General features: G+C 36.4%; 1 protein-coding gene across 2 annotated transcripts; it reads left to right on the forward strand.

Moving 5' to 3' along the window:
- The first annotated feature begins 604 nt into the window (after positions 1-604).
- LOC121375892 lies at positions 605-17,884 on the forward strand. 2 transcript variants are annotated; one of them, XM_041503581.1, is made up of 7 exons: positions 605-684; positions 3,731-3,804; positions 4,780-5,103; positions 9,846-9,988; positions 11,879-12,062; positions 13,026-13,131; positions 17,524-17,884. In XM_041503581.1, exons 2-7 carry the CDS (start codon positions 3,741-3,743, stop codon positions 17,588-17,590), a joined length of 888 nt encoding a protein of 295 aa, XP_041359515.1. In that variant the 5' UTR covers positions 605-684; positions 3,731-3,740; the 3' UTR covers positions 17,591-17,884. The 2 variants fall into 2 exon arrangements, with proteins under 2 accessions (XP_041359515.1, XP_041359516.1); XM_041503582.1 differs by lacking the exon at positions 605-684 and having other exon boundaries at positions 3,736-3,804; positions 4,756-5,103.
- The last annotated feature ends 6,526 nt before the right edge of the window (positions 17,885-24,410 follow it).

The following is a 24,410-nucleotide window of genomic DNA, read 5'->3' on the forward strand; positions in this document are numbered from 1 at the left end:
ACATTATAGGGCCTAGCTAAGCAACAATAAGCTTGAACAATGCGAATAGCAATTATGTCGTATGTAAAACAATATATTTTTTTGCTTACTATCTTTCTTAAACTCAATAATCTGTTTTTTGGCAAATTGACGGAAAGCCACCATTTTCACAATAGGTACTAAGACAGTCCAGAGAGTTTTGTAATCGTAACTGAGATTTTTGACAAATAACACAATTTTCATTTCATTTCAACTTATTTTCGTGCTTATATCCAATTAAGGTTCATTAACGCTGTCTTGGGCACACACCTCAGCTATCTGGGCTGTCTGTCCAGGACAGAGGGTTAGTTGTTTGTTGTTAGAAGAAGAGGGTGTAGTGGTCTTACACCTATCCATTGAGTCGTTAAAACTCGCTCTGGGTGGGAGCCGGTACCGGGCTGCGAACCCTGTACCTACCAGTCTTATGTCCGATTGCTTATCCACGACACCACCGAGGCCGGTCAAACTCATCAGGAAATATGAGACTGCTTAATTGTGTTTCATATAAAGAAACCGGATCACAGTTTTGTGTGAAAATATTCGGCTGTGAAGAGATTTGTTGACGTCATTTAAACACTGACGTCATCAAGAAACTGGTTTGGTACTTGGTCCAGTTAGTAAGTAATATTACGCTGCTAATAATTGAAAAACAAGAAGGTACCAAAGGTAAGTATTGTATTCTTTTATTTTCTTTGTATCCAAAATTAGCACTGGTTTTTTAATGTAGGAGAAAAGGTACACTGACATTTCAAAATTACCGTTATCGTTAAGTGTGGATTAACTTCCTGATCACAATCACAGGTACCCCCAAACAGAAACTTCTAATACATATACTATAGTTACTATAGTTACATTATCTAAAGAGTAACGGTAAGATACTTCCGGACGAGAATTTACGATGTCAATATATTGAAAATATCACCACAAATCACATACATGTACCAAACGCATCGTTAAAAGCCGTATTACATTTGATGCAAAATTGATTAACTTTCATAAATTAAACAAATGAATTGTATTTACCGTCTTAAATTAAGTAGAGATTGTTATTATTATATAACGTAAGTATAACATATCAGACGTTATTGTTTCGGGATACCTGTGATCACAACCAGTGGCGGCACAGTGTAAAAAACAGTTGTGGTAGCTATGGCTCGAAGTTGCTAGACTCTCCTTTCAAATTCAGCTGTGAAGGACATTTTCACAGATACAACAAATATAACCCACACACACACACAAAGTTGTACGGTCATAGCCGTACCGTCTGCGCCGCCCCTAACAACACAATATTATATACTGAATATTTAAGAATTGAATACCTGGGGTCGATTGTGTAAACGTTAATTAGCTTGCCCAAAGGTTAACAGAAATGTTCGAAACCAAGGACTATAAATGAGCTAAGAAATAATTGAAGACATAGTGTTGAAACTTAATTTACAACCACCAGATGTATCCATACATAATCCAATTCGAAGTTTATTTTGTATTTGTGCAAAAATAAAAATATATGTCTAACCCAGGGTTAATTTTCTATGCTTTGAACAACGGACCCTTAATGTTTGACGTCCATGTCAGTATGAACGAGCGTTAGCGCGAACCGCTCACACAGACGTGTGTAAAGCGGTGGGTAGTACTATGGTTCATACGTCTAAAAGTAGCATGTTAACTTTGTAATTCCAAGTTAATAATACATTATAGAGAATAATACATGAGTGGCCGTTAGATACCATTTATTTACAGCTTTTGCACTTGTAGCTAACTTATGCGTCACAGACAAATGATTGTCAGATTAACTATACGTCACAGTGTAATCGATTTCGATCGTACTGTTTTTTCTTTGGATGTATGGCATTGGTGACCTGGTCATCACCTAGGAGCAGCCAGTCGTGTGTTTTGAAATCGTTAACACACGTGTATAATATGTAAACAAGTATGTGTTATCAAAAATAACGAATGACGTTCTCACCAACGGGTGTGTAAGAATTTAATTTAATATAAAATACTATGAAATAACAATCGAACTCTCTTTTTTTTTCTTCAGGAAACTAATACACGGACTAAGCGGAATTTTCTTTCTGTGGTTCGGCTTTTCCGAATGACTGAATTCTTCCATTCTTTCATACGTTAATATAAAATATAACATTTACAAAGTTAACATTAACAACTAACGTACAAACGGTAATTTTATTACAAAACTGACATTCATACAGTTATTAACCTCTGGTTCTTTTTAAGTAACATGATTTATTTGGACCAATCCAAACATTTATAACAAAAGAGTATATTCCGATTTGAATTATAACTTGGTAACATATAAAATTTGGAGAAAGTATCGAGGAGAAATAAAAGTTTTGGAACCGTAACTAGCCAGCAAAGAAAATGATTGTGTTGATTCGCGGTATTTCGCTTGTTTGCGTATGGAAGCACAAGGACAAAATAATATGCACTGTACTGGCGTAGAAAACACGTCGGGGTGGGGGGTGGGGGGAGGGGAGAGGAGGTAGCATGTGCCTCTGTATTTTTATATGCGTAGTCAAAGAATTTTTTTTGCTTCGCATCATTTTCATGGTCTGTATACATATATTTAAATTCTGCTTCATATGAGAGAACAGGCACGCTATTTATCAAAGAATCCAGTCATAGTACCAAACAGACAGTGGATACAAATAAAATGCAAACATAAAGGTATGTCTAGTACCGACTTATATTGCACTACGATTACTTGGCAATGGTAGATCAGACAATACATTTCCAGTGCCTGGAGGTAGTTGAAAATAACATACACGGTGGTGCCTAGAACAGACACTATGAGGTCACATGAAATCCGATATACCTATCGGATGAGGGCGTCTAGTTTCTTCTTGTATAGTTTGCAATATAGTATAGATTCATCATCGTTATTCACACACACACACACACACACACGCACGCGCGCGCGCACCCACGTTCGCAGCACGAGTACTCTGACGGTAAGAGAGCTAGACGGACATGTGGACAGTTATCACACTATTTTACCGTCAGAGACCAATCTATATAAATATTTATTACACCAGCAGGCACTCATAACGGGGAAAATAAAAATCATAATTTCTCACTGCATTGGTCTAACGAACAATACTATTGGATAATGTGACGCTTACAAACCAATGACCTTGTCGGTACTAAATATGACGTCATCACGATTTGGCAAACGCACACAATGACGTCATGTAGTTTAAAGAGTTTGCATTTACGGCTGTCTGATTTTGGTGTTAAATTTATAACAAAATGTCATTTTAATGCAATTCATTATAGATTTTGTACCAGAATAAAGAGAACTTTTGTTTTTGAAAATGATCTATGAACGTGATTAAATTACAAAGTTATAGAAATACTCAGAACAGTGCGTAAAGTGGCGTATATCGTTTCTATACATGTATGTGCATGTGTGTGTCGAAAATAAAGGCTTTTAGAGAAAAAATAGCTCTGGTAATAAATAGAATAACAAACTCGGCACCAGTTATTATCAAATTTATGTACCTCATGAAATAATTTTAATTGAAAATTATTTCACTCGGGACATAATTTGATAATAACTGGTAACTCGTTTATTATCCTCTATATATATGACCAATATTAGAATTAAAACGTATCGTATTATAATACGATACGTATTAATGTAAAACAATTGTTAAAACGGCACATTCTATGATTTGTATTTTGATTGTTTTAGAAATACTAAAATGCGGGAAGTATATTTGTTATGGATAAGTCTTTCTCTGCTGAACGATGCCAGTTACTGTTATGGTAAGTCATATATATATATTGTAAATTCTTATTAGAGTTCCCCTATTTTTTTTGAAGAGTATATATATATATATATATATATATATATATATATATATATATATATATATATATATATATATATATACTCTTCAAAAAAAATAGGGGAACTCTAATAAGAATTTACAATTGCTGTGGGGAATAGTTATATGATAATAGTGAATTATTTGGGCAAACATTACAACCGGTAGTTCAGTATTACAGCAGGTTTTATGACCACCAAAGATCTGGAAGGACGATTGGGTTCAGAAGTGAATCGCAAATTCAAACAACAAAATTGACTAAAAACAAAACAATAACAATGTATGATCTACAGAATGAAAAAGATTGACAGAAATAATGTTCCACAGTGATTAATAGACCTTCCTGAAAGTGGTCAAAATCGAGAATGACACCCCACACACGTGTACGGGGCAACTGTGTTATGTGCAATCTATGGAATGTGTTTCGGTGTGTTGATAAACAGACCTGCACGTTCTTTACTAGGACGTCTGTGGCCGAAACGTATGTTCGGTCTAATAGTTGATATTAACATTAATATTTCATGTTCCCCTTCTTTTTTAAAAGAGTATATATATATATATATATATATGTGTGTGTGTGTGTGTGTGTGTGTGTGTGCTGCTATTTAAGAAAAAATAAACAACAATATTTTAAACATGCGTCTATAGCAATTGAAACATAATAAATGCCGGATATAAAAACAAATATTCAGGAACTATGATATGATTCCAATAATATTATGAGCAGAATATAATAAGTTTCATTTAAAAAATTATTAGTTTTTCCTTGGCAACCACCTAGGCATCTTTAACAAATGACCTTCATGAGTTTTGAAGATCCTGAATTGAGACTTGCACATTTAGAAAATGACAAACCAATGTTTGGATCTAGTATGATCGCTTGTTGCAGTATTGTAAACGTGTATGTCTCCAGGAAGCGCCGTTCTCACGTCAAACCGAAGTGCTCCATTAGTCGGCCTGCCGCTCGTTCTCCGGTACAAGCACACCGACGTCACGAACCTGACACAGAGAGTGTCCTTCTTCCTGAGGTCCATCCTACAGGGATTCTGCGAAGGCTACACCCGCAGTAATGGGTCGTGCGGCTCGGAACGAGGTCACAATGTCACGCGACAGTCGGGAAACGAGGTCACGCTTGTCATACTCTCCTTCAACGGATCCAGACATGCTGGCGTCTGGAGGGTGCAGGACGGGACGCGCACGTTTTCAAATGCCCTGGTTTTCACCCCTCCGTTTACAAGTAGGTTTTTAACATTTAGGTAGACAGGTTTACTTCGTCAGTATTGGACAGCTATGACTTAGACTTTAACAGTGTACACAAACGACGAATCAATGAAACGAGTTCCAGTATTCCACAATTGGTATATCTGGACTTGTCTTGTAGTACCAATACCGGTGTATATCTGGGCTTGTCCTGTAGCACCAATACCGGTGTATATCTGGGCATGTCCTGTAGCACCAATACCGGTGTATATCTGGGCATGTCCTGTAGCACCAATACCGGTGTATATCTAGACATGTCTTATAGCACCAATACCGGTGTATATCTGGGTTTGTCTTGTAGCACCAATACCGGTGTATATCTGGGCTTGTCTTGTAGCACCAATACCGGTGTATATCTGGACATGTCCTGTAGCACCAATACCGGTGTATATCTGGACATGTCCTGTCCTGTAGCACCAATACCGGTGTATATCTGGGCTTGTCCTGTCCTGTAGCACCAATACCGGTGTATATCTGGACATGTCCTGTCCTGTAGCGCCAATACCGGTGTATATCTGGGCTTGTCCTGTCCTGTAGCACCAATACCGGTGTATATCTGGACATGTCCTGTCCTGTAGCACCAATACCGGTGTATATCTGGGCTTGTCCTGTCCTGTAGCACCAATACCGGTGTATATCTGGACATGTCCTGTCCTGTAGCGCCAATACCGGTGTATATCTGGGCTTGTCCTGTCCTGTAGCACCAATACCGGTGTATATCTGGACATGTCCTATCCTGTAGCACCAATGCCAGTGTATATCTGGGCTTGTCCTGTCCTGTAGCACCAATACCGGTGTATATCTGGACATGTCCTGTAGCACCAATACCGGTGTATATTTGGACATGTCCTGTAGCACCAATACCGGTGTATATCTGGGCTTGTCCTGTCCTGTAGCACCAATACCGGTGTATATCTGGGCTTGTCCTGTCCTGTAGCACCAATACCGGTGTATATCTGGACATGCCCTGTAGCACCAATACCGGTGTATATCTGGGCATGTCCTGTCCTGTAGCACCAATACCGGTGTATATCTGGACATGTCCTGTAGCACCATTACCGGTGTATATCTGGACATGCCCTGTAGCACCAATACCGGTGTATATCTGGACATGTCCTGTAGCACCAATACCGGTGTATATCTGGACATGTCCTATAGCACCAATACCGGTCTATATCTGGACATGTCCTGTAGCACCAATACCGGTGTATATCTGGACATGTCCTGTAGCACCAATACCGGTGTATATCTGGACATGTCCTATAGCACCAATACCGGTCTATATCTGGACATGTCCTGTAGCACCAATACCGGTGTATATCTGGACATGACCTGTAGCACCAATACCGGTGTATATTTGGACATGTCCTGTAGCACCAATACCGGTGTATATCAGAACATGTCCTGTAGCACCAATACCGGTCTATATCTGGGCATGTCCTGTAGCACTAATACCGGTGTATATCTAGACATGTCCTGTAGCACCAATACCGGTCTATATCTGGACATGTCCTGTAGCACCAATACCGGTCTATATCTGGACATGTCCTGTAGCACCAATACCGGTGTATATCTGGACATGTCCTATAGCACCAATACCGGTCTATATCTGGACATGTCCTGTAGCACCAATACCGGTGTATATCTGGACATGACCTGTAGCACCAATACCGGTGTATATTTGGACATGTCCTGTAGCACCAATACCGGTCTATATCTGGACATGTCCTGTAGCACCAATACCGGTGTATATCTGGGCATGTCCTGTAGCACCAATACCGGTGTATATCTGGGCATGTCCTGTAGCACCAATACCGGTGTATATCTAGACATGTCTTATAGCACCAATACCGGTGTATATCTGGGCTTGTCTTGTAGCACCAATACCGGTGTATATCTGGACATGTCCTGTAGCACCAATACCGGTGTATATCTGGACATGTCCTGTAGCACCAATACCGGTGTATATCTGGACATGTCCTGTCCTGTAGCACCAATACCGGTGTATATCTGGGCTTGTCCTGTCCTGTAGCACCAATACCGGTGTATATCTGGACATGTCCTGTCCTGTAGCGCCAATACCGGTGTATATCTGGGCTTGTCCTGTCCTGTAGCACCAATACCGGTGTATATCTGGACATGTCCTATCCTGTAGCACCAATGCCAGTGTATATCTGGGCTTGTCCTGTCCTGTAGCACCAATACCGGTGTATATCTGGACATGTCCTGTAGCACCATTACCGGTGTATATCTGGACATGCCCTGTAGCACCAATACCGGTGTATATCTGGACATGTCCTGTAGCACCAATACCGGTCTATATCTGGACATGTCCTATAGCACCAATACCGGTGTATATCTGGACATGCCCTGTAGCACCAATACCGGTGTATATTTGGACATGTCCTGTAGCACCAATACCGGTGTATATCAGAACATGTCCTGTAGCACCAATACCGGTCTATATCTGGGCATGTCCTGTAGCACTAATACCGGTGTATATCTAGACATGTCCTGTAGCACCAATACCGGTCTATATCTGGACATGTCCTGTAGCACCAATACCGGTCTATATCTGGACATGTCCTGTAGCACCAATACCGGTGTATATCAGAACATGTCCTATAGCACCAATACCGGTCTATATCTGGGCATGTCCTGTCCTGTAGCACCAATACCGGTGTATATTTGGGCTTTTCCTGCAGCACCAATACCGGTGGATATCTGGGCATGTCCTGTAGCACAAATACCGGGGTATATCTGGGCTTGTCCTGTAGCACCAATACCGGTGTATATCTGGACATGTCCTGTCCTGTAGCGCCAATACCGGTGTATATCTGGGCTTGTCCTGTCCTGTAGCACCAATACCGGTGTATATCTGGACATGTCCTGTAGCACCAATACCGGTGTATATTTGGACATGTCCTGTAGCACCAATACCGGTGTATATATGGGCTTGTCCTGTCCTGTAGCACCAATACCGGTGTATATCTGGGCTTGTCCTGTCCTGTAGCACCAATACCGGTGTATATCTGGACATGTCCTGTAGCACCAATACCGGTGTATATCTGGACATGCCCTGTAGCACCAATACCGGTGTATATCTGGGCATGTCCTGTCCTGTAGCACCAATACCGGTGTATATCTGGACATGTCCTGTAGCACCAATACCGGTGTATATCTGGATATGCCCTGTAGCACCAATACCGGTGTATATCTGGGCTGGTCCTGTAGCACCAATACCGGTGTATATCTGGACATGTCCTGTAGCACCAATACCAGTGTATATCTGGACATGTCCTATAGCACCAATACCGGTCTATATCTGGACATGTCCTGTAGCACCAATACCGGTGTATATCTGGACATGCCCTGTAGCAACAATACCAATGTATATTTGGACATGTCCTGTAGCACCAATACCGATGTATATCAGAACATGTCCTGTAGCACCAATACCGGTCTATATCTGGGCATGTCCTGTAGCACCAATACCGGTGTATATCTAGACATGTCCTGTAGCACCAATACCGGTGTATATCAGAACATGTCCTGTAGCACCAATACCGGTCTATATCTGGGCATGTCCTGTAGCACCAATACCGGTGTATATCTAGACATGTCCTGTAGCACCAATACCGGTCTATATCTGGACATGTCATGTAGCACCAATACCGGTGTATATCTGGACATGTCCTGTAGCACCAATACGGGTGTATATCAGAACATGTCCTATAGCACCAATACCGGTCTATATCTGGGCATGTCCTGTCCTGTAGCACCAATACCGGTGTATATCTGGGCTTTTCCTGTAGCACCAATACCGGTGGATATCTGGGCATGTCCTGTAGCACAAATACCGGGGTATATCTGGGCTTGTCCTGTAGCACCAATACCGGTGTATATCTGGGCATGTCCTGTCCTGTAGCACCAATACTGGTGTATACCTGGGCTTGTCTTATAGCACCAATACAGGTGTATATATGGGCATGTCCTGTAGCACCAATACCAGTGTATATCTGCGACGGTTCCTGGTATTAATTACCATAGACTCGGGGTTTTTTTGCTCTCGTCCCAACCAGTTCCTCACGGCTTATACATCAAAGAACGTGGTGTGTACTACCCTGCATGTGAAAACAAATATAAAAGACCCCATGCTATTGTAGTAGTGTTGGTATAAAGTGCTCCTACTGGCAGTAGCTAGTGAGAATTTCCCTATTAGCTCAGTTGGCAGAGGCTGGACTCTCGTACTGAGAGTCCGTGGTTCGAATCTCCTTAGTGGAGGTTGATATTCTATTACGTCGGCTTCAGATGTATTTTCGGTAGGAACAGTTTATGTGGCGACAGCGAGTTTTTGAAAAATATCTAAGCATTTAGAATAAATTATCTAGTTTTGCCTCCTTCCTGTCTAACGCCATTTTTTCTTCTAATTCAACCGACTGTTATCTGCAAGCTACGTATCAATAATACTAAAAAGGATTATGCCACTAATAGTGCCATCATGGTGTCATTGTATTCGTCCCTATTTTTGATTGAAAATGTTCAAATTATTGTGAAGTCACAATTTCCAACTTTGTTTACACTAACATAAACTTACAAAACAGTCATTCACCGCAGTTTTCTTTCCTTCGTTTTGGTTTATGAAATGGCATTAAAACTAAGGTTGTCGAGGCTGTAGAGGTAAACCGATGTTTTGTCAGACAGCGCCTTATGTTTCAGCCGTGGTGAACACGACACTGATTGATTACACAAAGGCGTGCCCGATCCAGGAACAGGTCGACTCCAAGACAGACATTGAACTGAGCATCACGACCGCGTGTTCGTACCCAAGGGTCGACATCATCTGGCTGTTCCTGGGTAAAGTAAGGTTTTGTTAATAACTATTCATTCATTCATTCATTCATTCATTTATATCCAGTTAGCTTCAAGCAAACTGTCCTGGGCACATACCTCAGCTATACGGACTGTCTGTCCGGGACAGTAGATTAGTTGTTAGTTGTTAATGGTTTGTGAGAGAGAAGTGGGTGTGGTGGTCTTACACCTACCCAGTGAGTCGTTAAACTCGCTCTGCGTGGCAGCTGGTACCGGGAGGGGAACCCAGAACCTACCAGTTTATGTCCGATGGCCTAACCACTACACCACCGAGAGGCCGCTTTAAATAACAATTGGCATGGATGCTTTTTTATTATTTATTTTACATTGTGCGTGCTCTGGTTAATATAGGCTTATTCATATTTTACCTGTCAACTGTAAATGAAAAACAAGAATTAGAAGAAGATTGATAAAATGTCTGTTTTTGATTAGATACTCATTTAATCCTAGTCATCTGTACAGAAGTAATCTGTATACTATGACTCATCTAACATTCATTCATTTAATCCTAGTCATCTGTACAGAAGTAATCTGTATACTATGACTCATCTAACATTCATTCATTTAATCCTAGTCATCTGTACAGAAGTAATCTGTATACTATGACTCATCTAACATTCATTCATTTAATCCTAGTCATCTGTACAGAAGTAATCTGTATACTATGACTCATCTAACATTCATTCATTTAATCCTAGTCATCTGTACAGAAGTAATCTGTATACTATCACTCATCTAACATTCATTCATTTTGTTCACTTATCTGTACAGAAGTAATCTGTATACTATGACTCATCTCATTTTTCATTTAATCCTAGTCATCTGTACAGAAGTAATCTGTATTTCTGTACAGCCTATTTAGTTTCATACGCACGTGAGGTGTTTATATCATCTAATTCTAGTTCGTGCATGTTTTGTATATATGCTTCTTTATTTGGTTTATTTACAGATATATTATAAAATGCATTTTTCATGCATGGGTCTATTTGTGGATAGTGCTAAAGCGCACCCCTCCATTATCCAACATTGCAAATAAACATCATATATATATGTTGTTCTTATTATAAGGCTTATAAATAAACATCATATATATATATATGTTGTTCTTATTATAAGGCTTATAAATAAACATCATATATATATATATGTTGTTCTTATTATAAGGCTTATAAATAAACATCATATATATATGTTGTTCTTATTATAAGGCTTATAAATAAACATAAAGGAATAAAGAAATTAAACTTGTGACTGTCAGTTCAGTTATTACAGTTAAACTGGAATACGAAATCTATGGTCGTTACAGTTAATCATATATTTATATATATATATATATCATATAATATCTTACATTTTCAGTGCAATCAAAGTATGTGATATGTTTAAGATCATATACTTTAAGAATTTGATAACTTTGCAAATTAGATGTAAATTATTTGAGGTCACGACACTAGGTTTATTGACATTTAAGCAAACGTACGGCGATATATATATATAAAATTTCAGATCCTAAAATACGAAATTAAAACTAACACTATTTACTAAAATACTACTATATCTGTCCTCTTTAGCCTGCCCCTCGTGTTTCTGATAGTAGACACGGACACGACAACCAATGGTACTGACTGTGCTGCCCCTCGTGTTTCAGATAGTAGACACGGACACGACAACCAATGGTACTGACTGTGCTGCCCCTCGTGTTTCTGATAGTAGACACGGACACGACAACCAATGGTACTGACTGTGCTGCCCCTCGTGTTTCAGATAGTAGACACGGACACGACAACCAATGGTACTGACTGTGCTGCCCCTCGTGTTTCTGATAGTAGACACGGACACGACAACCAATGGTACTGACTGTGCTGCCCCTCGTGTTTCAGATAGTAGACACGGACACGACAACCAATGGTACTGACTGTGCTGCCCCTCGGGTGAAGACCACGGCTGCTGTTACACTCGGTTATAAACAGATGCTGGGCAGCGTCCATATCGCAGTTCACATGAAACATCCGTCCTTCGACAATGGAGCTTTCGACCAGCTCATCTGTGTCCCAAACTTTAGAAGTAAGCAAGGCTGATGAAAACATTGTTAAATATACACGTTAAGTAAAAAGGTATGTTGAAAACATTGCTAACCATAAATGTGAGAAAAAAAGTCTGTTGTAAATATGGCTCACTTTAAACGTAAGTAAACAAGTGTGTTGAAAATATGGTTCACTTTAAACGTAAGTAAAGAAATCTGTTGAAAATATGGGTCACGTTAAACGTAAGTAAACAAGTCTGTTGAAAATATGGTTCACTTTGAAAGTAAGTAACTAAGTCTGTTGAAAATGTCAGGCACAGCGGAAGCAAGTAGACATTAAGGTTGGGTGTGGGTGTGGCTAACTGAGATCGAGGGCGCAAAGCAACGTGTCTAGAAGGTTCCGGAGTATGCTACCCCGTACAATTTTGAAAACTTGATGTCCTGGAATGCAATTTCCTGCATTCTACAAGTACAATTCCTCTCTGCCTTAAGATTTACTACCAAGAATATTTTTTATTCAGAATTATTACGAGGCCTAAAGCACCTCTCCATGCCCCCTCCATGAACCGCCGTGCCTGGATATGGCTCACTTTAAATGTAACCAAACAAGTGAGCTTAGAACAGTGTTAATGTTCCAGGTACCCAGTCTTCTAAAACACTGCTGTTTGAAAATTAAAATGTCTTGTTTACAGTATTCACCTATGAGCATCCGACATGTTCTTGGTTTTCCCCATGTTTACAAAAAATAATTTCATGTTGTACAAGAAAGGGATACAAATACAGGAGTACACACACTCAAAACAGATACTGGCATTGCTGTTTTATTCAATATTTTTAATGGCAAAATCAGAAGCTAGCACATGGCGAGTCGTGTCACAAAACTAGATTAATTGCGATTGAAATTCGTTTGGTACTTGAACAGTTTACAACGCATATATGTTTAATTTATTAACGGTTAACAATACAACTGACTGGCCAATAATAATTTTGTTATTTTGTTTCAGAAGCTATCTACAGCTCCCCAACATTAAATGTCAAAGTGATTGTTATAATACTTGGAGTACTCATATGTCTGTGTATCATTGCCGTATTGGTACTACTGCATTTCAAGTGAGTGCAATTATACACAGTAATTCACGACTTCTTCTTCTTCTTCTTCTTCTTCTTCTTCTTATTATTATTATTATTATTATTATTATTGATGGACAAGAATAGCTGCATTGTGGCACCCTCTGCCGTGTGCTTTAACATAAAAATGTTGCAGCTCGTCAAGACATGACGCATACACTTAGTTGCTTCTCTCCCCTGCTTCCGCGCCCACTCATTAGATCATGTCAAACTTTGTGATGGCTCTGTATAATAGCTATTGCCATCAGTCCGGGAGGCTGAATTGTTGATGTTAAAACCTATCTACATTTGAGTAACCTGTATGTAATCAATATATATTTGTCATATATTAGCTATCATATCCAGTGTAATCAAAGTATATGATCACATACTTTCAGAATTTGATAATTTGGCAAATTAGATGTAAATTAATCGAGGTCACGGCACGACGTTTATAAAAATTTAAGTAAATGTACGACGGTGACACTTCATAACTGACATATGCATTCATAATCATCATTCGGGTTTTTTTTTATGTAAGGATATCTAAAATGCCGTCATTCAAGTTTGACGCCATTTCCATTCAAAAATATATTGCGTCACACATTACGTCACCCAATTGCCGATGTGTATTTTTGTGCTGGGGTGTGTTAAACATTCATTCATTAATTCATTTGAATATCTAGTAATGGCTGACTGAAAATATAGTTGCATATACAGTTTACAAAAACACGTTGTATCAAGCTCGAGTTTATATGATAAAGAGATTATTACCCTCGTGTGTTTCGGTATCGTCAATATCATATATATACCAAAATCAAAAAGTGGAACATGTTAAAAATATATATGTTTATATTAATATTACTCCACAAACGTCTTCGGAAAATCTTTCCACCTAAAGATATCTCAGTGTAAAACGGAAAACATTTGTGGAGTAATATTAATATACACACATACATTTATACATGCATATAGTTTAGATATGCTCCATTTCATTTCATTTTGTAGCGTTGTGAGACCAGTTTCCGTGAGCATAAGCATTCGGTGCCAAAGCATATGAATATTTCTAAACAGACAGTTGTTATTCAAATAGCTACATTTTTATTGGTATTTCTTTATTTCAAATGAGCATTAAACTGGCTGCTATGTAGCAAAGTTCTCCGCACGTGTCAAGAACTGTAGCATGCATCAGTCGTAAATATTATTAAATACATGACCTATTGGGTGATTGAAACGTTTAGTGGTACAGGTTACACCCAGAACTGTTCAGGGTTTTATCAAAACATGTTTCTTGTTCAGCTAAACATGTACCAGAAAGACATTTATGTTAAAACCTAACCATATATAGGGTTAGGACAAGTACTTTAAAGAGAGTTTAGCCAGCAGACATTGTAACAACCATTAGATAACAGTACAGCTGAGAACTGACAAAAATAATTTTAAAATTAATTTTCTTTCCAGTTAGTCTTTAAAAATCATTGAAAATCATACAAACCTCACTCGTCCGAACATGTCTGTGAACGTCATAGACATTTGAGTACTTTCCCATGCAAAAGTAAACGATGTCAGAAATGTGCAACTGTACGTACTGTTGCGCGCAATCGACGCATCCACCGAAACAGGGCAACGTACGATATATCTACCTACCTGGTGTGCTGAATTCTTATTTTCTTATATGCATGTATACATGCGTGTTTTATTGACCATCGCGTTAAAACTAACTAGCACTTGAGTAATGTGTATGCAATCAATATAATATATATACTTGTTTCATTAACCTGAAGCGACGGTCTCGGCCGATGTGCTATACACACTAGTAATGACAGACTTCGTAAACTCAAACTTCGAAAACTCGATAACCTCGATCTATTAAAGTAATATTTTGGTCCCAACAAAGATGTTTCATAGATATTGCACTTCCAAAAGTCAAGCGATCGTTGCCCGTGGTATTTCAGAGACAGAATTGTCAGCCAAGCGAAGCGTGTGTGTCTCGTTTGGTCTTGGTTCTCGAAGATTAAGGTGTTCATTACAGAATAAAAGTTGGCCGACTAAGCGGAACGAAGACTACACGTCAGAAATGGCGGAGGGACAAGTTACGTAATAACTAATTGGACTACACGTTATGTTGTTAGTGTCTGTACATGGCGGAGGGACACGTTGCGTAATAACTAATTGGACTACACGTTATGTTGTTAGTGTCTGTACATGGCGGAGGGACACGTTACGTAATAACTAATTGGACTACACGTTATGTTGTTAGTGTCTGTACATGGCGGAGGGACACGTTACGTAATAACTAATTGGACTACACGTTATGTTGTTCGTGTCTGTACATGGCGGAGGGACACGTTATGTAATAACTAGTTGGACTACACGTCATGTTGTTAGTGTCTGGATAGAGATGAAACGTTCGATAAAACAGCTCTTACTTTTTATGTTTATTATATGCTGACGATACTGCGCTTCTCGCATCAAACGCCTCTGACTTACAACAATCCCTAAATGTCTTTTCACAATATTGCAATAAATGGAAACTCAAAGTAAATGCAAGTAAAACTAAAATAATCATTTTCAATGGCACCAGTAATGATTACAAGAAAGTTTTTACACTTGGACATGATGTGCTTGAAAACGTAAAAGAATATAAATACTTAGGTCTTACTTTTACCAAACTAAATAAATTTACTACAAGCAAAAAACTATTAACTCAAAAGGCAACAAAAGCAATGTACTTTGTTCTGTCTAAATCTAAAGACAATAACTTTTCAATAGAATGCAAATTAAAACTATTTGATTCCATTGTACTCCCGATTCTCTTATACGGGTGCGAAATATGGGGTTATGAAAACATCGATATCATTGAAACTATTCATATAAAATTCCTAAGACACATCTTACCAGTTAAAAAAGGCACCCCGCTATTCATGTTATATGGATAACTAGGAAGAAGACCCCTTAAACTAATTATTCAACAAAGAATTATAAGTTTTTGGGCCCGTATCGTATCTGGTAAACAAACAAAATCATCGTTTTTACTGCATGAATTAATGTTACACGACTCTTCTGTTAATGGATATAGTTATAAATGGATAAAAATGGTCGAAGATATATTTAACCAGCTAGGCATGACAAATGTTTGGATGTCACGGAACTTTTCATCCGTAAAAATACTTCTTAATCAAGTAAAATTAAGACAAAACGACCAGTATTTACAACAATGGAATACAAACATAACTTTATCATCAAAAGGTAAAACGTACACTATATTTAAGGAAAACCTTAGATTAGACAAATATCTTATTATATTACCACAAACATGTTGGACTATATTACTCAAATTTAGAACATCTAACCACTACTTACCAATCGAAACAGGACGCTGAAACAACACCCCAGTGGAAGATCGAACGTGCACATTATGTAACAATAATGATATTGGAGACGAATTTCACTATTTATTCACATGTACTTATTTCACTAACTCCCGTAAAAATTTGCTTAAGCCATATTATTATAATAAACCAAGTACGCTGAAATTTAAACAATTAATGACGAATAGCAAAATAAGTGTTCTCAAGAAATTATGTAAATTAATAAAAGAAATTATTAATAAATGCAGTAAACCCTAAAATATATGTATATGAATTATGTACAATGTTTTATTACTACCCAAGTATACATGTATATATGTGTGCGCATGTCTGATTAGCACATTTGGTAGGAATTACAATAATGTGACATTACATTACTTTATTCTAATTGTATTATATTATTCCTTATTATTCTATTGCATTTGTATTATACTATTGTCTCTATTACTTTATTGCATTTGTATTAATACTATTGTACTATTGTCTCCTGTAAACCCTATCTTGTCACTACAGTTTATATATCATGTTCCTCATATGCCGTTGTGTAACGGCCTGAGCGTAATAAAGTTCTGTTCTGTTCTGTTCTGTACATGACGGAGGGACACGTTACATAATAACTAATTGCAGCCAGTCTGATTACCTGCACCACACAGTAGATACGGGGCTATTCGTACCCGATTTATTTCGTCCCTGGACGTTTCGAATACATTACCGTTTTATACCCCGGTCATTTAGGACACATTTTATGTTGAATTGTTGAATGACACGGCATGACAGTAAGACACGTTTTTACAATATCAAATGAAATCATCCTTCTGCAATACAGTTTAATTTTGAGGTGTGATATGTGAATTTCGAAAACTTGAACTGACTAAAACTCGAAATATTTCATCCTCCCCTTCAAGTTCGAGTTATCGAAGTTTGACTGTATCTATATGTATACTTGTTTTATTAACTATCGTGTTAAAACTATCTAACACTTGTAAAGTGTGTATGTAATTAATGATATATTTGTTTTTAACAGTCTGAAACGCATGAAAAAGAAGCAGCAGAGGAAAGGACTTATTTTGGTTACACGAAGACACAACTAGGAAGAAAGTGCATCTTTGTGAAGTAGGATGGTCACCCACCAAATCTCGCAGAGTGTTCTGTCTACACAGACACCCCAGAGTAAATTGTCTATACATACTGAATAAACACACATCAAGTCAAACTGTTATACTCGCAGTGTGCTGTCTACACAGACACCCCAGAGTAAACTGTCTATACATACTGAATAAACACACATCAAGTCAAACTGTTATACTCGCAGAGTGTTCTGTCTACAGACGCCCCAGAGTAAACTGTCTATACATACTGAATAAACACACATCAAATCAAACTGTTTAACTGGCAGTGTTCTGTCTATACAGACGCCCCAGAGTAAACTGTCTATACATACTGAATAAACACACATCAAATCAAACTGTTGAACTGGCAGTGTTCTGTCTATACAGACACCCCAGAGTAAACTGTCTATACATACTGAATAAACACACATCAAATCAAACTGTTGAACTGGCAGTGTGCTGTCTATACAGACACCCCAGAGTAAACGGTCTATACATACGTCAAGTCAAACTGATGTCTCTCGTAAGTGTAGGGTCAGCCATGTTATACTGATGTTTCTAGTAACAGCAAATAGCCAATTGAATGTTTAAGATCAGCCATGTTATATTGAAGTTTCTAGTAACAGTAAATAACCAACTGAATGTGTAAGATCAGCCATGTTATATTACTGTTTCTCGAAATCAAATAACCAAATTGTTACACTGGCTTTCAACACAAAGACGGACGCAGTGTGTAAAGGTTCTTTATTTGAAAGAAGGGTGTTGTTTTAAACCCTATAAAAATAATAACAAGAATATTAAAATACATAAATAACAACATCATACACAAAAGCACAAACACTACACAACTCTCTGCAGTATATTTAAAGAAAATATACTATTTATCCAAATATACATACCAAGGAATTTAATTAATGCTACTCATTAATGCTATAAATACACTATATATTATCTAATATTTATTAATAAAGGATTAATAAATAATCTAAAGTCCACATCTCTTTTCATAAAGTTCAGCACAATTTAAGGTTAAGCTATACAATATAAATATTTACAATATGATATAATTAAAACGAAGCTTCTGTTTACAAGTACATGAACTGCACGTGCATTAAGAATACTGCACGGGCCATAAACAAGAATGTACCCTGAGCAATAATCAATAGTCTACCTTTCGCTGTGGGCGATAGGGCGACAGAACATTGGTCGTCAATAGGGAATGTAGATATCAGCAGCTATAAAACAAATAAAACACTTATAAATCACCCTCCATGTCTGATATACTAAAATATAGAAAATACAGTACTCTTCTATTTGTTAAGTACAAGCTAAGCTAGTATAATAATCTATATCAAATAAACGCAATTACGCCATTACACGCCTTATTATAAACTAATTATTACATTTATTCCCTTATATAAAATCTTAATCCAAATTAATATAACTACTTCATAGATTAAACATTAGTATTAATGTATATGTATGATTCTAAAATATGTAATCTAAATAAATTATATTTAATTGCTTTAGTGTATAAAATTATAATTCTTTATTAATTACATTTAATTTTATGCAAGTTAATAAAAAGAGTGCAAATCAGAAAAGATAAAGAAAACTAACCTCAAAGATTTCAAGATGGCGTCTATTTTAGACAATGAAAAGCATGTCCTTTCTGGTCAGGTGAATTTCAAAAAGTCATTAGTCACCTGGTGGCTTAAACATATCAGTCAGTAGGTGAGTACTGGTCAGTGTCAAAGGTCAGTATTCTAAACATGAAACAAGCTACACTAACTGCCCTAAAGTATTGACCCTTAATTAAAACCCAGTGTATTTTGTACAGTACAGTGCAATAGCTTAAAATCATAAAACATTCACCTGGTTACAAAATGAATGTCAGTCATGTTAGACATGTGTGCTTTCATTGGTCAGGTATTACAGATTTCCTTCACTTCCTTCCTAATCTTCACCTCTTTATTATCTCCCCCGCCTCTCTCTTTACCTTGCTTCCCCTCTCGCACTCTCTCTTCTTCCCTCTTTCCATCTCCCCTTTCTTACTTGCATCTCCATATGTTTATATTCATCATGAACCTATAACAATGGCGGTTAAACTTGCTCACCAATGGATACTTGAAGGGACTACATGTGCAATATAATTATCTTATTCAATCAGCAGCCAGGAGGAGGGGGGGGGGGGGGGGGTGAGGAGGGGAATGACATAGAAACAAACTTTGTGATCACATAAAAACATTAGAAAAAAAAGTAGCATTAAAGTTTAATGGAATATATAGATGAAAACAAACAAAAATTAATGGACATTAGAAAGAACTAAAGGGACATTTCATTAGATCTCGAGCTAAATGGATAGAAGAGGGATAAAAGCCAACAAAATATGTTTTTAACATGGAATCTAAGAACTTTTATAGTAAGATAATTTCAAAACTAGAACAAGAAGATGGAAACGTCATTTCAGATCAAAAAGAAATATTGAAAGAAACCAAGTTGTTTTATAAAATCTTTTATTCAAAAAAGAGAATTAAGGAATACAATTTTGATAAATTAACTGAGGACGAAGCAAATACATTAGAAGGAGAATAATGTATTCAGAAATTTTAGTTTATCTAAAAGGTATGAAATTTTTTTAAATTCCGGGCTCAGATGGTAGACTATTAGTAGACTTTGAGAAAGCTTTTAGTTCTCTATCATGGTCTTTCATTCAACAAGCTTTAGATATGTTTGATTTTAAGACCTATTAAAGATTGGATAAACAAATTTTATATAAATTCTGTCTCAGCAGTAATGTAAAATGGACATATCAGAAGGTTTTTAATTAAATTGAGGTTGTAGGCAAGGTGACCCATTATATCCTTACATATTTGTAATATGCGTGAAAATACTTGCAATTTTAATACGTAATAATAAAGATATTAAGGGTATAAATTTTGATGGAGAAGAATTCCTGATTTCTCAATATGTCGACGACACTACCTTTATCTTAGATGGATCCCCAGATTCTCTGTACAATACATTTACTACACTGGATTTCTTTACAAAAATATCTGGTCTGAAGTTAAATTATTCAAAATCAAAAATAATATAGATAGGCAAACAGATATTCAAAAGAAATGTTTCATCATTCTAGATGGAAGCTAGAATGGGGTTCAACCCTAGTTACTTTATTAATTTTATTTAATTTAATTATTATTAATTTTTCTTTAAATTCACAAGATATTATTAAAGATAATTTCGAGCCAAAAACAGAAGAAATGGAAATTGCAATGAATGCATGGAGGCCCGTAAACATAGACTATTAGGCAGACACAGTGTTAAAATCATTACTCTATTACCAAAAATAACAAATTAATTTCGCTACCATCCCCGTCAGAACAGTTAGCTGACAAATTAAATAAACGGTTTTGGCAACGTGTGTGTGTGTGTGTGTGTGTGTGTGTGTGTGTGTGTGAGTGTTAAAAAATATTAAAACATCATTAAAGTCAACGTGGATAAGAAAGTTACTTTTCTCGTCAGTTACAGGTATATCGATCAAAGAACTAATTATACATGGCGATAATTTTATTAATTAAAAAAGCAAACAATATATGATTAACCCTTTTTGGGAAGATGTGCTTGATAGTTGGCAAAACATCTAATGTAAACAACCAATACACATTAAAACGATATAGCTGGTATAAACATTTGGTTTAACAGTAAAATATTGAAAAATAAGAAGCCTATTTTTATATATAAAAAAGTATGCAGTATTTTCCCTCATTAGTGGTTTAGTTAATACTCATGGAGGATTTCTAAATGTATGCGATTTTATAGCAAACTTTAATATAAAACAAACTTTCTAGAGTATGCTTCTTGAATTAATGCAGTGAAATGTTTCATAGAGATATATAGAAAACATAATGATGAAATAAACGAGTCAATTACAAACGATACGTCACTTTACCATTTTACTCCCACAAGCTAAAACAACTTCTTAGAAATAAAACGGGACATAGAAATATATATATATAAATTAGTATACTACACAATAACTGCCATTCCAAAGTCTCAATTAAAATATAAAAATAAAGGTTTTTGTTATTCACCAGCAGAATGGAATATGTTTTACAATATACCTTTTAAATGCGTTAGAGATACGACTTTACGTTGGTTTCAATACAAAGTTCTACACAGATTCCTCACTACTAACACTTTTCTATATATAATGCATTATATTAATTCAACTAAATTCACTTGTTTGTAATCGTATACAGAGACGATTGAACATCTGTTTTATGATTGTTATTATGTCAAAGAATTTTGGAATAATATTACAAACTGGATATACAATACTATAGGAGAGTGCATAAATATAAATAAACATATTGCCATTTTGGGTCTCCTTGAGAAAATAAATACATGTGTCATAAATTGATTAATTATTAACATAAATTATATTTATTCCATGAAAATACAAAAAAATAAAATAAACTTCTCTGCCTTAAAAACTATAATTAACGAAAAGTTGGAAACTGAAAAATTTATCTTATTTAAAAATGGTAATTCTGAAGCTTTTAAGAAAACTTAGGAGCAGTAGTATAATTTATTTCAAACATCATAAAAGCGTATTAAACTTATCCAATATTGAGATATTTGTATGTCTAAAATACCTTCTTCGCACTTTTTACGTCTTTTTTTTCTTTCCTTTTTGGCCCCAGATAACAAATTAAAAAAAAATCAACAACAAAAAAGAAAACAAAAACAAACACAGTCGGTGATCTCAGGGCACCCCAACCCTGACACTGCCATTCTACGTTATGGGGACAATAAACTATGTTTTAAAAAGAGAAATAAAAAGAGAAAGATATTCAGCACCAAAAGAAGATCAATGATGTAGTTCTGTAAACTTAAAATACGATGTTATACATAAGACAGACGCTTTCAACTGTTGATGGATATAAAAAGTAAAAACCAATGTGCTCTGGTGGTGTCGTTAAACAAAACAAACTGTTTATATAAAATAAAGGTTAGAATAACAGAAAGTGATCAACATTCAACATCATATATATGCATGTGCGTGTGTGTGTGTATGTGTGTATGCGTATGTATGTGTGTGTTTATGTGTGCGTGTGTGTGTGTGTGCGTGTGTAAGTGGTGGGGGAACAGAATAAACATGGAGCTTTTACACTCTGTGTCAGGCAGACATACATCCCTTATATGAGTAGTCATTGTCTTCTCTATTATGTTTACAAAATTATATATTTACACAAATATCTTGAACAGCCAAAAATATACGACTGTTTGTAATAAAAACACAAAGTGTACATCAACGGGATTAGAACCTATTGCACCAATTCATATGCCATTTCCGTGACTCTAACTTCAAACAGGACATCTATGAAAAGTTGTAGAGCCACCTTTTAAGGCTCATATTATAGACTGGACGCGGCGCGTGCGTGTGGTCCCACTGTTGCGACTGCGTCTTGCGTTTTGGGCATATACACCACACACGATTATTTCATTGTGGCTGACGGTATGCGTTTTGGACATATATACCATACACGATTATTTCATTGTGGCAGACGGCTTGCGTTTTGCAGACGCAGGTATCGCACGCATCCAATCTATAGTCTGTTTTATTCTCCTACAGAAATTTTTATATATATATATATATATATATATATATATATATATATATATATATATATATATATATATATATATATATATATATATATATAATTTTAGCTTGGTTTGGCGTAAGAATTTGTTTTAATACTTTTTGAAAAAACAAACCTATTTGAGAGTGCAATTTAGAAAACGTTCGACTGAGAAATAAATAACGAGTAGTAAATTCCATGGTAAGAACAAAAGCGATCCCTGTGTGAACTCATTGAAATTAATATATATATATATATATATATATATATATATATATATATATATTACCAGAGTGTTTTCGGTATCGTCAATATCATATATTAGGAATACAAATTGTATTATGCGAGCCTCTGGCTCGCATAATACATTATTGTTATTCCTAATATATGATATTGACCATACCGAAATACACGAGGGCAATAATCTCTTTATCATATAATATCAAGCTTCATACAACATGTTTTTGTAAACTGTGCACGCAACTTTAATTCCAGTCCGCCATTATTAGATATTCAAATGACGTAAGAATATGTGGCGCGTTGTATTCTTGAATGGAAATGACGTCAAACTCGAATGACATCATTTTGGATGTCCTTACATCAAAATAAATTTGGGCCTAACGTTTTTTGTTTTCTGAACGCTGGACAGCTTTCGGTGTCAAATTGTCGTTGAAATGTTTTTTATTTAAGGAATATGAATGCATACGTCAATTATGGAGTGTAACCAAAGTAGGTTTGCTTAAATGGCAATAAACCTAGTGCCGTAACCTCGATTAATTTACATCTAATTTGCAAAGTTATCAAATTCTTATAGTATGTGATCTGAAAAATATCACATACGAGTACTTTGATTGCACTGAAAATGTAAGATAGTATATCATAAATATATTTATCAATTATTGACCGTCATTGAGGGCAATATCATGTTTTATGGACCGAAGAAATTTTTATTGACCGAGGCCAACGGCCGAGGTCAATATCAATTTTTGCGGTCCATAAAACATGATATTGCCCGAAATGCGGTAAATAACTGGTTTATTACATAATGTCATCCATAAGACTCGTACATTCCTGCTTTGTTTATCAGAATCGAAATACGCCAACACATAATTTTCCGCAGGGATTTAGTGACGTCACGTAATCCTATGACGTTG

The sequence above is a fragment of the Gigantopelta aegis genome, chromosome 6 (genome assembly GCF_016097555.1).
Source record: "Gigantopelta aegis isolate Gae_Host chromosome 6, Gae_host_genome, whole genome shotgun sequence".
Lineage (NCBI taxonomy): Eukaryota > Metazoa > Mollusca > Gastropoda > Neomphalida > Peltospiridae > Gigantopelta > Gigantopelta aegis.

Bases quoted from the DNA above. Each gene is read 5' to 3' on its own strand.
- LOC121375892 (XM_041503581.1), top strand. From the start codon at position 3,741: ATGCGGGAAGTATATTTGTTATGGATAAGTCTTTCTCTGCTGAACGAT. The intron at 3,805-4,779 runs GTAAGTCATATA...GTATGTCTCCAG, and splicing joins CGATGCCAGTTACTGTTATG to GAAGCGCCGTTCTCACGTCA. The intron at 12,063-13,025 runs GTAAGCAAGGCT...ATTTTGTTTCAG, and splicing joins CTGTGTCCCAAACTTTAGAA to AAGCTATCTACAGCTCCCCA.